This window comes from Corvus moneduloides, chromosome 5, assembly GCF_009650955.1.
Source record: "Corvus moneduloides isolate bCorMon1 chromosome 5, bCorMon1.pri, whole genome shotgun sequence".
Lineage (NCBI taxonomy): Eukaryota > Metazoa > Chordata > Aves > Passeriformes > Corvidae > Corvus > Corvus moneduloides.
This window is the reverse complement of record NC_045480.1, coordinates 3,652,601-3,669,485: the sequence shown is the minus strand read 5'-3', so window position 1 is coordinate 3,669,485 and position 16,885 is coordinate 3,652,601. Positions and strand designations below refer to the sequence as shown.

The 16,885-nt window shown below is 39.4% G+C and overlaps 1 protein-coding gene across 4 annotated transcripts in view; it reads right to left on the bottom strand.

The window, feature by feature from the left end:
- Nucleotides 1-16,885, bottom strand: part of CTNNA2 (catenin alpha 2) — a 466,491-nt gene that overhangs the window by 333,167 nt on the left and 116,439 nt on the right. For all 4 annotated transcript variants that reach the window (XM_032107990.1, XM_032107992.1, XM_032107989.1 and 1 more), the window contains exons 5-6: nt 13,586-13,705; nt 11,210-11,476 (exon numbers count right to left, since the gene is read on the bottom strand). In XM_032107990.1, coding sequence (XP_031963881.1) covers nt 11,210-11,476; nt 13,586-13,705 — 387 coding nt within the window. The remainder of the gene's footprint in view (nt 1-11,209; nt 11,477-13,585; nt 13,706-16,885) is intronic.

Genomic DNA, 16,885 nt, shown 5'->3' with positions numbered 1-16,885 from the left:
ACTATAAAAATGGAATATACTTCTGGGTTATTTCTAAATAGGAGAAATTCTTATGATGATCAAAACTTAGCTCATGAAAAATAGAAGTCACTCAGTTGCACTCAATATTTTTTCACCCACATCCCATAAAACTTTTTACTTATAATTAATTTCTAGGGCTAAATATTACTAAATATTTGTTTGGGACATCTGTTAATTATAATTCAGGATCCCAGAATAAGTTAGGGTGGAACAAACTCCTGAAGGTTATATTTTAAACCGCTCCTTAAAACACAATCAACTTTAACATCAAGCCAGATTGCTCAAGGCTTCATCCAGTCAAGATGAAGATGAGAATGAGAATTCCGTCCTTGGAGATTTTCCAAACCTCTCTGCCTACTGTTTGAGCGCCTGACCACCTTCATGGGTGATCATGGGTGACTTTTTCCTTCCCACCATCCAGTCAGAATTTTCTCAGAATCACCTTGTGTCAGTTCAGTTGCCTCTCCTCCCAATACCATGAACCTCAGTTTTGCTAAAAATATAATAATAATGATGTAGTTACTTTCTGATGGGTGGTTATAAATAAATGATAGTCTAGATGTTTATTTTAAACTCTTTCTCAAATATCTCACAAGGAAAACAGATTTTGGAGTTTTGGGAATGAGAACCAGCTCCATGACAGCTCCCAATGTTGAGTTACCAAAGAGACACAATTATTGCTTACAAAAGGTGTTACTCCTCTTCAAAGAAAACTTGGTACCAAAATTCAACTTCAGACTATGTTATTGACACCTATAAAACTCTTGCACTTATATTAACAAGGAAATAATGTCTTCTTGGAAAGAAGAAAGAAATAGCTGGCAGAAAATCTGGCTAAATAAATTTCTTTAGAAGTTGCAATTTACCATCACTTCTTAAAAGCCAGTTAATGAACGATGCATGTAAATGAACTGGAATACTTTACATTTCTAATTAGTTAACTAACGTTAGAGCCATAAATCAAGGACTGATACTATAATTCAGTCTTTATAATTAAGTGTTTCAAACCTCTTTATGAATGTAGATGGATTGCTGTAAGCATACAGCATTTTTGGCTGCAGTTGCTGAAACAAAATCCAAGAAAATTAATTTTAATATAATTGAAGATTTTTTTGAAAACTGTTAAAACTTGTGATAAAATCTTCTCCAAATAAAGCCGGACTTCAGCAAGGCCTTTGAGTGGACTTTAGCAAGGCCTTTGACACTGTCTCCCACAGCATACTCCTGGAAAAGCTGGCAGCACATGGCTTAGACAGGAGCATTCTTTGCTGGGTTAGGAACGGGCTGGATGGCCGGGCCCAGAGAGTGGTGGTGAACGGAGCTGCATCCAGCTGGGGACCAGTCACCAGTGGTGTCCCTCAGGGGTCCGTCCTGGGGCCCGTTCTGTTCAATATTTTTATTGATGACATGGATGAGGGAATAGAGTCCTTCATTAGTAAATTTGCAGATAACACTAAGCTGGGAGCATGTGTCGATCTGATGGAAGGTAGGAGAGCTCTGCAGAGAGACTTGGATCAGTTGGATAGATGGGCAGAGTCCAACAAGATGAAGTTAAGTAAGTCCAAGTGCCGGGTACTGCATTTTGGCCACAATAATCCCCTGCAATGTTATAGGCTGGGGACAGTGTGGCTGGACAGTGTCCAGGCAGAAAGGGACCTGGGGGTACTGGTCGATAGCCAGCTGAACATGAGCCAGCAGTGTGCCCTGGTGGCCAAGAAGGCCAATGGCATCCTGGCCTGTATCAGGAATAGTGTGGCCAGCAGGACCAGGGAGGTCATTCTTCCCCTGTACTCGGCACTGGTGAGGCCGCACGTCGAGTGCTGTGTCCAGTCCTGGGCCCCTCAGTTTAGGAAGGACGTTGAGGTGCTTGAGCACGTAAGAGAAGGGCAACGAGGCTGGTGAAGGGCTTGGAACACAAGCCCTATGAGGAATGATTGAGGGAGCTGGGGTTGTTTAGCCTGGAGAAAAGGAGACTCAGAGGTGACCTTATCGCTCTCCACAACTCCCTGAAGGGTAGTTGTACTCAGGTGGGGGTTGACCTCTGTCACCCAGCAGCAACTGACAGAACGAGAGGGCACAGTCTCAAGAGAAATATAGGTTGGATATTAGGAAAAGGTTTTTTACAGAAAGGGTGATAAAGTGCTGGAATGGATTGCCTGGGGAGGTGGTGGAATCACCATCCCTGGATGTATTTAAAAAAAGACTGGATATGGCACCCGATGCCATGATCTAGCTGAGGTGCTAGGGCATGGGTTGGACTCAATGATCTTGAAGGTCTCTTCCAATCCAGACATTCTGTGAATTCTGTGAACTCTGTAAAGTTAACTATTTTCTTTTCAACTCTTCTTTTTCCCTTAAATTATATCAAGGTGTGTTTACAGAGAATTTGTCATGTTTTAATAAATATTAAAGACTTCTGAAAATAAACCTCTTCATACTAATTACTGCTAAAAAACACCTTTCTCTTGTTCAGAAGGCAATAAACTATCCCAAACGCTAATAAACGAGAGGACACAACTTCGGAAATTTAAAATATTGCAAAAATTATTCATACTTCAACTAAAAATACTAGAATAGCCATATACCCTACGTAAATGTATTGTACAACCAGAGAGCACATAATCATTTGAATTTAGTGACATTTATCTGGATTAGAATCTCATTTTCAACTATACCAAAAAAACCCTCACAGTCTTTATTAGAAATATAATGCAAAGCAAAAGCAAAACATTAAATAAATAATTTTAAACTGTTTTACAACTCCAAAAGAACTAGAATTACTGTATCATTGCCTTCATTTTCCAATTAAATTACTTCATTGTTATGTGCAATTGCCTTATTGCTCATGAAAAATCTGCTCATCACCTGGTTTGTCTACATAGAAAGTCTTAAGGAAATTTCAGCAGCTTCTTCAGAACCTCTGGCTTGTTTATTTCTTGAACACATTTTAATTCTGTTTAACATGTAAAACCTTCAAGCCAGAGACCATTTCCTAACGTGGTTCTTAATGATTTAGAATCACAGAATCACAGAATGGTTAAGGTTGGAAAAAAACTCTAAGATATCAAGTCCAACCATAAACCTACCACCACCACCATGTTCACCAAGCGCTACATCCACAGGGCTTTTAACACTTCCTCAGCCAGTGAATACACAACTGCCCTTAGGACAAGGAAAATCCAATTTTCAAGGTAAATGCCACTGCAAAGTGTGATAGGTATTTTAGATAAACAATGTCACAACCACAAGGCAGCAGGAAAAACTGCCTTTGTGTAGAAGGCAGCACATGATATACTGAGGAACCCAGTTTTTCCGAGACGAGACTGTATAAAAAAGAGTGTTTGATGTATTTCTTTGTCAGAAGTGCCGGCACTACTGCGAAAACAAATGCTGTGTGCTCGCAGGTTTGGCTTCTGTACCTTTGTCCGTGTCTCCTGCAGTGCTAACAAGGCTGCTGAGCTCCTGTTTAGCAATAAATCAAATGTTTCTACCTGCCACAATGCTGTGTTACACAGACACACCATACAGCTGGGATTCAAAGGAATAAGAGTGTGGCAGTGCAATGCTACACTGCAGCTTTTGCTGAGCTGCTCTAGAGTGATGAAACAACAGAGAAATAATTCAGAGGGGGCTCCAGGAGAGCTGGAGAGAGACTTGGGACAAGGGCATGGAGTGACAGCACAGATGGAATGGTTTCCCACTGCCAGAGCCAGGGTTAAATGGGATCTTGGGAAGAAATTCTTGACTTTGAGGGTGTCAGTGGCTGCCCCATCCCTGGAAGTGCCCAAGGCCAGGCTGAACAGGGCTTGTAGCAGCCTGGGCTAATGGAAGGTGTCCCTGCCCATTCATCAAGAATGAGATGGTCTTTAAGGTCCCTTCCAACCCGAACCATGCTGTGATTCTCTGATCTTTTTCCCTCTGGCACACCAGACTGGACCCACCCACAGCAGCTTCATGAGCATCCCACTCAGGCAGAAGTGCACAATCACGAGCAGAAGCAACAGCCCCCACCTTCCCAGCCCCCTCTCCTGACTGCTCTCCAAATGTAAATGGAGATGCTGCTTCCCTGAAATAGTGCTGGTGTTCACTTCTCACATACCTAAGCTACAGACGCATCTCAGAGGTGCTAAATAAACACAGGCAAAATAGTAGCAAGTGTAGTCTAATTAGAACATTTCACTTAGTGCTCTTTCCGAGCTATTATATGTAACCTGAAAAAAATTTAATATGTTTTTGATTTAGCCTTAAGATATTCATACTTACTTTAACAAGAAAATAAGAAACCTGTAATAATTTGAATAATAATGCAGTAACTGTACTGCTACAGAAACGCATTTACTTACAGAAATGATAATTCGTTTTTTTAAGTGTGTTTCTTTTCTGTGTTTTCACTATCTCTAACAAATTTGTGTGGATGAGGGTTCACTACAAAAATCCCTTTGCAAATAAACTGGCCTACTGCAAACAGGTTAAATGTATTTGACAGGGAAGCACAGGCAGCAGTTGGTGCGTTGGCAAAAGGCTTCTGCTACCACCAAAAGAAGTAGCAAACTGCTGTGTTTAAACTACAAAGAGTATTTTTAATTGGTAATCTTTCCACAATACTAATTTACTATACAAGAGCATTTCGGGGGGAAAAATACATAGATATTAAAAAAATATATAGATATTAAAGAAATATATAGATATAAAAAAAATAAATCTAGAAGCCCACTAGATGGTGCTCCTGTACAGCAAATACAGCTCAGAAGCACCATTCCCACTGCTAAAGGGTAATGAAGGCAGTGAGATCCTAATCCACAGCTACCCAGGGTGCTTCTCTTTACAGAGGTCACATTTTTGCTATGCACTTGCTACCAAAATCCTGACATTTCCAGTGCTGTCCCTTGTACTCTGGAGCTGACCCTTTCCACAGTAATATATAAACAAGCCCATACATACACAGAAGGGGTTGCAATGAGCAGGGAAATGCAGCAACAACTGAAAAGAAAAGCTTGTTTGGCCCCTCAGCATCATCAGGACCTCAAAAATTTACTCTGATTCTTACTCATTTGAAAGATCAGTTCAGCATCCTCAAACACATCTCTTCAAACAGGTGAAGCTTTGGGATTTAGTGTAAAATGCAACATTTTGCTGTTGGTCATTATTTTCTTAATATGCAAAGCACGACCAGTCTGGTATTTCCCTACTCAGGGGAGATCTGAGGAGTGCAGACAGTGACAAAGCACCTCACTACTGCATTGAAGTGTTGGAAACATTGGGGTGCAGCCTGGCTGCCTTCACATAGGAAATGTTTGGCTTGACATCATTGCAGGGTAAAAGCCACTTCAGCTGCACCAGGGACAAAAAATCCAACCTGTATTTTGGGGCTCTCAACGTAAGAAATTTGTGGACATGGGGAAATGAGTCCAGATGAGACCCACAAAGTTGATCAGAGGGCTGGAGCACCTCTGCCCTGGAGCCAGGCTGGGAGAGCTGGAGGCGTTCACCTGGAGAAGAGAAGACTCCAGGGAGACCTCAGAGCCCCTTCCAGTGCCTTATGGGGCTCCAGGAGAGCTGGAGAAGGACTTTGGACAAGGGATGGACTAACAGGACAAGGGGGAACGACAGGCTGGACAGGGCTTGGAGCAACCTGGTGTAGTGGAACGTGTCCCTGCTCATGGTAAGGGGTGGAATGAGATGAGCTTTAATGTCCCTGCCTACCCAAACCATTCTGAGATTCTACAGTATTTCATCCAAATCCATACATGAGGTGATCTGAATTTGCAGCACACTTTTCCCCAGTGCATTCCTAGTTAAATTCAATATAGAACTGCTATTATACAGAAATTGCCATTTGCCTGGGCTAGAGCTACTCGAGCTCAACAAGTCTGGTTCCAAATTGCTGTGGGATGTGCAGTAATATTTTTGCAATTGTTTCTTATGAATTTCAGTAGCGAAACAAGCACATTTCAATTCTTATTTCGAAGCCCACATTTTGTCCTTTTCTCTGCAGCATCACAAATCACTTCATCGAAGAACACATTTACAAGCAAATTGCAATTCCATAAATGTTCTGCAGAAATCAGATTATCTAGCAGTTATTTGTCCAAAAAGGAACATTTTAAAGGTAGTCATTTAATGATAGAGCATTTCTTCTGTCCACTACGTTTCTGCCACATTTTGACAGCTCTTAATTTTATTATCCAAAAAAAGCAGTCTTTGCTATTGCTATACCCCGATACTTTGTCTTTTCAGTTTCTCTGTAATGTTTTCCCCTCATTACACACTTATTAGATTTTTCACTCCATTTAAGGTGCACTGCATTCTCTAGCCATGCAAAATATTCCTAAAGGAGCATTAATGTTTTCACAAAATATGTTATGATAGACCATTTATTAATGATGAGCTGCATTTAACAACCTGGAGGACAGTGACCAGTGTCATCAGACACTTTCTTTCTCATCAAATGTAGTCATCTCCCAAATGGTTGACTTGTTCTGTTCCAAAATTCATTAAAGATTGAGTTACTCTGCCTGTAATTTCTCAGTTCAAATGCTGCTCATGACAAAAAATAGTACCATTTCATTACCCTGGGACCTATCCCAAATACATAAATACCTCAAGTACCAAAATCCATTTTAACCACCTCTTTCAAATCTCAACCATATCAAATCATAGAGTGTTGCCTGAGTTGGAAGGGACCCACAAGGATCAACCAGTCCAAACCCAGGCCCGTCCCAGGACAACACCAAGAATCCTACCCTCTGTCTGAGAGCATTGTCCAAATGGTACTTGAACTCTGGCAGGTTTGGTGCTGTGACCACTTCCCTTCATATTCCTTTAAATTCCTTTATAAACCAGATTATTTTCACACTCAGAAATCAGAGAGTAAAGGGGTGATTCACAGGCCCGGCAGTTCAAGATGTAACAAGGACCAACATTGCTGGACTGCAACTTTAAAGACAAAACACAGAGAAACAATAAATGCAATATTAAAAAGACAAAAAATGATAGAACATCAGATGAAACAACATCAGCTATAGGGCTTGCCTGTTTGGACTAACATATATTAAAAAGCAAGCACTATATATCCCTTTTAACAAATAAAATATCGTTTTATTCCATTGCTAGAGGCAGAATTTGCACACACGAACACAAAAGTCAGGGAGAAAGTCAGCTAAGCCAGCTCATCAGTGCTTTCTGGAGCAATACAGAAAACAACAGATATTTGCTTTTGGCATCAATGGAGAAAAAGGGTTTTGGTCCTTTTTTCCTTTAGATGTCTTTTCGTCCCCTCTCTAAGTCAGAGGATTTATAAATTTTATTTCATTTTACTGCAGATAATTCAAGTCTTGCTTCAACACAGGAATAATCCTTTTTATGGAGTTATGGTGCATGCATAGTAAACAGCTTTATATTTACAACGCCATTACACCCACCCTCACAGCACTGTACAAGAATGATTACCCTCATTTTTCATATCCAAATCTAAAAGAAATTACTTAGAATTGCATAAAATGTAAAGCATTGTAGGTTACCCAGTCTGAAACCCCTAGAATCTGAATTTCCACTGTGATTAGCACTTCTGAGGTGTTGTCAGCACATCCCACTGACACAGCCGCACTCCTGGGGACTAAGGAATTGTAATCCCAGTCCATATTCTGAGAGGAGGCACCCTCCTACTCACCAGAAATCCCAAGTGCCCAATAAATGCTATTTTTGCCTGTCACTGCCCCCTCCCTATTCCATCATGGAGAACACATTCCCCAGCTATCTGTGTGCAGCTCTTGCTGTGGTAGAGACAACCATGGAATAACAAAATGGCTTGGATTGGAAAAGCCTTCTAGGATTGAGTCCAACTCCAGCACTGCCAAGGCCACAACTGACCCATGTCCCCAAGTGCCACACCCACATGGCTTTTGAAGTCCTCCACAGGTGGGGACTCCACCATGGCTGTGGGCGGCTGTGCCATGGCTGGGCACCCTTTGGGTAAAGGAGCTTTCCTTGATATCCACTCTAAACTCCCCCTGGCCCAGCCTGAGGCCGTTCCCTCTCCTCCTGTCCCTGTTCCCTGGGAGCAGAGCCCGACCCCCCCAGCTGCCCCCTCCTGTCAGGGACTTGTACAGAGCCACCAGGTCCCCTCTGAGCCTCCTTTGCTCCAGGCTGAGCCCTCCCAGCTCCTTCAACCACGCCTGGTGCTCCAGACCCTTCCCCAGCTCCATTCCCCTTCTTTGGACACAATTATTCCTTTACTTTATATCCAGATACAAATATATATTTTTATATCCACATGTATTTTTACCCCCTTTGCAGTTGCCAAACCCACACCAGTGTTGATGCCATCTATCTTCATTCCAGTTTTCACCCAGCACAGGTTTCCTGGTCCTTCTCATTGCATTTCTTCTCACTCAGTAATTTCACTCTCTTTTTATCTACCTCCCCACCACACTCCAGTTTGACATGCAGGTCCTGTCTCTGCTGTACACCATGAGGGCCGTGGGGAGGACACCAGATAAATCCATCCCACAATTTAACATGTGCCAACACAGCAGTCCCTCAATAACCAGAACAGATGAAACCTTACCAGATCAAAATTACCATTTCCTCAGTGAAAACGGAGTCTTTTCAGAGTTCACAGTAAGTTCTTCAAAAATTTATCTACACAGCTTCCATAAATTTGGCCAAGTATCATCAGAGGAAGTAAACTGTGCACCCCCATTCGCATTAAGAACTCAGAAATATTTCATGAGCATAAAATATATGCCAAATTTTAATAAGAAATTACTAATAAAACTAGGAATACCTGGTTTTAAATCATACCAGATTAAAGCAGGAACACAGAAGTTAAAGGACAAAGCAACAAGGCACTAAACACGTATCTTTTTCATCAATCATCTTCAAATAGGACTTTAAAGGAAAAAATCTAATAAGGAACAGATTGTGAACCCTCCTGATTTCTACATAAATTATCTCTGAGAAGCAATAAATGACAACTGTCTCCAAAACTTTGCTGCTAATAACTCACAGGTGACTTTATACAACACACCAATGCATAGAGTGTGACAATTATCTTAAGACCTAGTTAAACACAAAGCCTGAAGTGCTTCAGATGGGTAGAATAATTGTTTGTGTGCCACGTGATGATATTTTGATTGAGAAAATATTCAGATTATTTACACTGCAGTTATCTGAAGCACTAAGCCACAGAACACTGATTCCAAAATTTGAAATAATGAAGGCTGAGAAGTGCTAAAAATTATGAAAAACACCTGTGAATTTATTTTTAGTACAGAAGAATTATCTTGGCATATATAATGCAGGGTTTAATAATCACTTCATACCAAATACAAACCGATCTCAATCAATATGACTGAGACTGTAAAATAAATATTCTGTAAAATTATTTTCATTAGAAAATACAGACTTCCTTTCCCTTGATGAACTAATACACTGCCACCATAAAAAGCAATTTTTTTTTCTCCACGACCTTTTTACTCGTATCATGGTTTTACTAGTCTAGTAGTATTTCTTGTTTTCTTGCTTGTAAAACATAAAGGTAAATTCACAATCATCCCACCATCAACAGCTATAAATTTTGACTTTCCCTGGAGTTTAGGGAATGTCATCTCTGTTGTAAAATCAGTTGTGAATAAATCTCATTCAACAGCTAAGCAGTGAGTTAGAAAACGGGTAATTGTTTCAATCTCTGTATCATTGTAAGAGGAGAAAGTTTTCATTTCGTTTCCTAAAATAAGAAAGAGAAAATTCCCCCAAAAGGGTGTTTTTCCACATGTAATTATGAACAGAACACGCTACTATGGCTGTACATCTCCCACACACATGCATGACTTCTGCAACATCACGGAAAGTGGAAAAGACTTTACCTGAGGAGAAAAAGGATGAATATTCTCATAGAGGCAGGGGACAATATCAGATGTCTCGCACAGTCTTCACTACATTTATTTTCAGTAAGCACAGCGACTCTCTTTGCATTGAACAACAGCCTTTTTTCCAGAAGGCAGCAGCAGCATCATCAGTTTGGGACTGAGAAGTCACATGTTTTCTGTCCCTGTTTGTCAAACTTTTGCTGTCCATAACGTGCTAAGTCCCACACAAAAGCTGGAGCACAGTCAGACCACACAGGGATATTATTCCCAGGTCTTACCAACCAGGGACCTGTGAGCTGAAAAGGCCCTGAAAACCGTGAGGAATTCCCTAAATCTTAACCCACAGTAACTGTACAGGAACAACCACAGATGTAAGAACAGATGCAGGAGACAAGCCCAGTCCAACATGCCATGAGATGAGCCACCTGCACTACACCTCCACTTGCAGCCCTACATGCAGCAGGACCGAGCAGCTCCTGACTGCAAGTGACAGATGCTTGGATTGCAACCTTGTGCCTTAATCAAAGTGAAAAGGACACCATTCCCTAATAATAACTTCAACAAATCTTTGCCTTAAGTCAGAACAAAAGACGAAAATATTTTCAGAGATGTCAGCCATAACCTTTTTTTTCACTGCCTGAAGAACAATCCTCACATATGAGGTAGGGAAAAATCATCAGATAGGACTGCTAATGAAATTAACAGCTAAACAATCAGCTGTCAAGGAAGCTGCTTAAGTGAAACTGTATCTGTTGCTGGAATAGAGGCTGCAGCACTTTGCCCACAGCTGAACTGACTGCTATTAACTCTGTTTGAAAGATGCTTTTTCCATACCTTTGATTAACCTAATTCATGATTCAAGTTGAATGCTAATGTTTCCAGGATGCTGAGCTCCATCACCATCCTCATTTTTTTGTCTTGTCTTCCTGACTTGCCGGACAAACAAGATTTTACCATTCAAGCAACCCCAGATCTTGGTCACAAAATTAAACTGCCAGATTAATCAGACTCCGCATTTTCTAGACCTATGTACCTAGATTTGTCAAAGATCCTATGGATAACAAGAACTTATTTTTCTCACTAGCCCAGCCACTGCATATGAGCACAAACAACTCCTTGTAATTCCAGCCCATTAGCAGCAAACAACTATTCCTCCCTAAAACCAACACAAATCAGTTATCTACCCTTTGCCTCTGCAGTCTGAGGACGTGGATGTCAATGAAAAGGGGAATTTGAGTCCTGTACAAGAACAATTTAGTTAAAAGCTCTGTAGACTGTGTGGAGAAACACCTCATTTTCCACACCCTGCTGATACTCACATCAAACTCATTCAAAGCAGCAGCAAGCTCTCCTATGCCAGTGTGGCCCTTGCTCTCATCGGTGGGCGAGGTGGCCTGGGCAGCATTGGAGATCCCAGCAATTGCTTCCTGCACTTGCTTGAAGACGTAGTCCCTGTTGGCCCTCGTGGCTGCAACATCGGGGTGGCGGAGGAAGGCCTGGGAGGCCGTGTACAACATGGTGGCATTCTTCTTCAGAGCCCCTCGGGCCGCGGCCATCTCGTCCCTGCAGTGAGGATCCTTCAGTTCCTAAACGAAAATACAGTTTTTAGAGCTGGAAATGAAAGGTTTCATGTTAGAATGCATTGCCTTGAGCATCCAGGCATAAACGCCGTGCAGTGACTCGGCAGAGATGGAATCTATGGCAGAATCCACCATAAATCACTGAAAGAATTCCCCTCCTGCCCAAGGAAGTCTGGTCCTTCTGTGTCACTACAGCTGTTACATTCTGCTCACAGTATCTTACCAAAGAGTCACTTCTCTTTTGCAAAAACCCACAAAAAATGTATATAAAACATCCGAAATTCCTCTTCCTGATCAGCTGGATTCCTTGTGCTGATTCCATAAAGGCAATGCAAGTGCAATGCTCCTGTTGCAGCAAGTGCCTTATTTTTCTAATTACTATTCCCATGTCCTTTATAAAATTATCATAAGGGAGACCTTTAAAAAAAAATCAAAATAAAAGCATTACATAGATGAATATTATAGAATCACAGAATCAAAGAATTAACTAGGTTGGAAAAGACCTTTGAAATCATGAAGTCCAACCTATGACCTAACACCATATGGTTTTAGTTCTTAAAGACCTACTAAATATGCCTCTCAACATTTCTATTTTGCTTCCCTTCATATTTTTTCATATTCCTCATATGATTTCAGAGTCTGTATATTTAGTATATCATGACAGATACTTTCTTTTGTTTCCCCTGGAAACAACAATCAGATACTGCACAATATGTTATCAGAATTATGTATTATTGTTATTTAACCCAGGATTTTTTTTTAAATTATAGTGCGTATCACACTGTCCTTGAAAGCCTTACAAACATTAAGGCAGCCCTAGCAATATTCATAAGGAATAACAAAACATTATTAATTCTATTTTAAAACTATGAACAAACCAGTCTGGAGAGCTGAATAGTTAATGTTTATGTTCACACATGGAGTCTATCACCAACATTGGAAAAGGACCCAGGTATTCCAGATTTAAAGGTTCTACCCTTGATTAATTTCAGCCACACATAACTGACAGGTAACATTCTTCAGAGAGAATTTTTTGCCATATTCTTGTATCTTCAACAAGAACTTAACAGATATAAACATTAACTTCCACATTTTTCTCTTTTTCCCATATTTACAGCTCTATTTCCACAGGAGAAGTGTCTGAATGCACAGAAGAGCTCTTTTCACACAGTGACTAGATTCTACATTTTTAATTTATTTGTCTTAGTCATATGGTTTGCTTTTACATAGTCCTGCAAGGAGCAGGGAGATGGGCTTGATGATCCTTACAGGTCTCTTCCAACTTGAAACATTCAATGATTCGATTTCAGTGAAATTTTATGAATGCTATTATGAAAATGCTATTTTTCATGAAAATGCCCCACAATCATTATTCAGAAGTACATTGCCATGATTGCAATTAAGAAAATAAGGTAAATAGGTGGATGAATACGGAAAGCCAGCTTTCCAAATCCAGTGTGCTATGCAGGACAAAGATGACACATCCTTGAATTACTGGTGGTATTCAAATATAATTGAAGATGGAGAGACCTTATACAACTCCACGGTGTCTTAAAAGGAACAGTGTGCAGGGGAAGGTTATCTTTATTGCAAAGTTGTAAAATGACCGGCCTTGAATAAATGTTATCGTGACTTTCTGGTCTTTTTTTCAGCTGCCTTAGCAATGAATAAATTGATAAATGAATAATTTTTTTAAAAAAAAATCTGAAAAGTATTAATAATGATTTTAAGCACAAAGGAGATTTCTGTTCCTGCTGAACTTGAATTATACTCAACTAGCAAAGAGCTTGTGCTTTACCAGCTGTCAGAGTGACCTGAAATCTGCATAGGTTAGAATTAAATGGGAATAATCATTGAATTAAAACTATCCTTAACCTCCTGAGTCACTTCCTTTCTCACCCTTCAATCTGTTATTAATTGAAGCTTCTTGGAACATAGTCTTAAAGAAACTGCACTTCCATAAAACTTCACTGCATTCAAAAATAATCAGTGTGATTAAGTTATAGGCCATGACACAGCAATTAGTAGCTCATTGTACATTTTAAACCAGACTTGGACATAAAACACAAGAACTTCAGAAAGCAGATGGACTTTTCCAGCCACTCCTGTACTCACCTGTTGTCGTCTCGCAGCAACATAGTTCAGTTTTACCATTTCCTTCCCAAATTCCTTAAAGCGATTGGCTAAATCTTGTTCATTTGTTGCATTTTTCACAGCTTCTAGTGCCTCCTCTACCTACAACGCAAGAAATCAGCTCTGTCAGCATTTTAATCCACTCTTTGAAAAGTCTGTGACTATTCCACCCAATACTCTCTTACATGGACCCAATTTCGGTTTCACATCCATCACTGTACAGAGGCTTTATGAGAGTCCCATGAACTTTAATTAGGTTTTTAATAGAGCAGCTGTCACTCTGCATTACTGCCCATTTACTGTGCTTTAGGATCATGTAAAACTAATGTCAAAGATGTAACTGTATCATTTCCCCACTCATCAGATGAAATATTTAATGTCTGAGGGGTTTAAAACAAAATACGCGAGTATGTTCTTAATGTGTGGTACAGGCTTTATGGGAAAACAAAGAAAGTTATTCATTCTGGACAAGAAATATTTAAAAAGGAAATTCAAACTTACCATTAAGACTTAAATTTACCCTGATAAATCCAAAACACTGGATCTTTGTGAAACAAATGATAGCTTCAACCCAAAATATTTGTATTATTTCTTTTTTTCTCAGCTCTTGAGCTTTCCTTCTTTAGTTATTTAACACTGAGGAAAGAATCTACCCAAGAAACCACACCTGCACTTACTCAGTCATGCTGCAGCTAACAGGCAAAGATATAAAACCCCAGTTATACCAACAAGTTGATCCAACAAATGTATTGTGAAACTTTATGCAAAGCAAGAAAAAATATCTGAAGGGATAAAATGCTCTTTTCATGCAATAAGTAAAGGAAACATTACTGTGACTAGATGGGAATTCAAAGTTGTACTTCTCTTCCTCACAAGATAAAAACGCAATTCCAAGCAAAAACATTGAGAACTGAAAAGATTCTACTGCTCCCTCTTGGTAAAAGCTGTTGCTGCAGTTCATAAGAACATGCATAACAGATTTTCCCCCAAAAGGAAGGGGCTTACTGGGATGGGGACAAGCTCCTGTGCATAAGCAGAGGTTTGCAGCTCTCCAGATACTGCTGGGAATCAATAAATTCAGCAGTAGCTGGTGTTTAATAGTTTAGAAAGGCACAATTATGTGCAGAACCTGTCTTTTATTGCTTGAGTTGCTCTGTGTTTTCTTACCACTGAGACTATATTTTTATTTTGGGCTTTTACCTACTTACTGCAGATTTACAAATTACAGGGCAATAGAGTAGCAAACTCATACATGTCTATTGGAAAATGCATAATTCAGGAACATAAATTCATAGCTGTTACATTGGAAATTATCAACCAAGTTACTGCAGATTTACAAGCTTCAAACTTATTCAGAATCCAAATTACCTCTTCTTTTGCTCTTAAGGAGAACAATGTTTTCTAAAAATGAACTGACTGCCTTACCAATGACACAAATTGCAAAAGCATCATTGTATTAAATAATTTGCTCCTTCAGAACTTCTTGCAAAATACATTTTCCTTTCTTATCAAGAAACATTTACACTAGAAGTTTCATCTTCAATATGTTTGTAATGCTACGCACAGACATGATGAACTGACATACGTTTTTCTAAGTCCTGCTCCATATTAAATAGAATTCCTGAAAAATTTGTCACAGATTCCACTCTGATAATCAGATTTCCAAAGATGCTGATCATACTCTATCGTGTCAGTCAGGGCTCAAGACCACAGATTCCAAAATGAAGAAATCAGTTATGAGAAATACTAGAAAGGACAGGAGCACAAGCCCCTTTTTAATGATATTTTAGTTTTTATTATTGTAATTTCTTTTTAACAAATTCATATTGGAGCAAGTTCTCTATCCTTGGGAAAACACGACTCAGCTGAATAGATCTGTTCCTCTGATTAACCAGCCTGGAGTTAATTACAAGAGATTCATAATTCTCTATGTGCATGACCACATACTAATAGTGGTACATGGTTTTTAAATGTGTTACAAAAGCTTCTGCAATAACCACTATTTCTAATTTTAGTAGTGCAAAAAGATAACCTGAATGCAATGACCAAGAGCCCTTCCAGAAAGCACCTGCATATATTCCCTCTAAAACACTAATTAAAATGCACCATTTCCTGGGAAGCCTCTGACATGCTTTCAGAGGAAACTGATTACAGCACAATTCAGCATAAATCAGGCTTCATTACTCTGACATGCAGAATTATTTTAGTTCATTAATTTTATGGGTAACTTACACACGTCTTTGAAGGTTACCTTTGAGTCAATAGACGAGCTGTTCCTTCATCAATTTTGTATAGTATAACCATATTTTCCCCTAGTAATTTATTTGTCTAAAAGTAGTTAGCATTGTAAAGTGGTAAGATAAGGATATTTACATGTTGAATTCTCAGAAATAAATTACCCTTTTTAACATGAAAATGAAATTCAGAGTTAAGGTCCTTATGCTGAATTTTGCTCAAAACAGAGATTGCTGACTTCTTGGAAACAGAACTTTTAATAACATCAGATAAATGCAGAGATTACAAACCACACTGCCAGACACTGCCCTTGCAAATCCAGGGTGTAAACTGTGCAAGTAAATACACCCACTTACAAACCAGCATTGGACATTTGTATTTTACAGAACATTTCTCTTCGCCTATGAAAGAGCTTGAACACAAATTTTCATCATAATGTTCAGAAAAAAACTGTTGTTTATGATATTCAAGTGTTGGCCTTGCTAGGAATGGACAATTTGAATTACAGTTCCATGGAGCACTATAGAGAGGAAAAATTAAACGCATATTTGAGAGAGACACTGCTTACACTGCACGTAACCAGAGCCACGTGCTGACAATTCTGAGAGCAGCATTTTACTCATTAAAGCAGAGCTCACTAGAACCTGTGCTGAAAAATCGGCCTCTTTCCTTATGGAAATTGTTTTCCAGCTATTCAGGTTATCTGCACAGTTTGCAAGTTGAAGGGTTCTCACTGTTTTTCCAGAACATGAGATTGCTGTACAGTTACACTGTTAAAATGACAAATTTAAAAAAAAAAAAAAGAAAGTATTTTTTGAACAGTTGCTAAAAAGAACCAACTCTCCATCTCCTCTGTTAAACTCACACATGCACTCGGCAGGCTTTAAATACTCTGTATATTATTTTCTGCACAATTTTGTTCTGTTTCAAAGGTTTTTGTTGATTTGTTTATGCAATAAAAATACAACAGTGCAACAGCTAGGCAGGGTGGAAAAATGTATTTCCCAGTTTCAACCGAAAATCTTTTTAATACTCCTGTATAAAAAT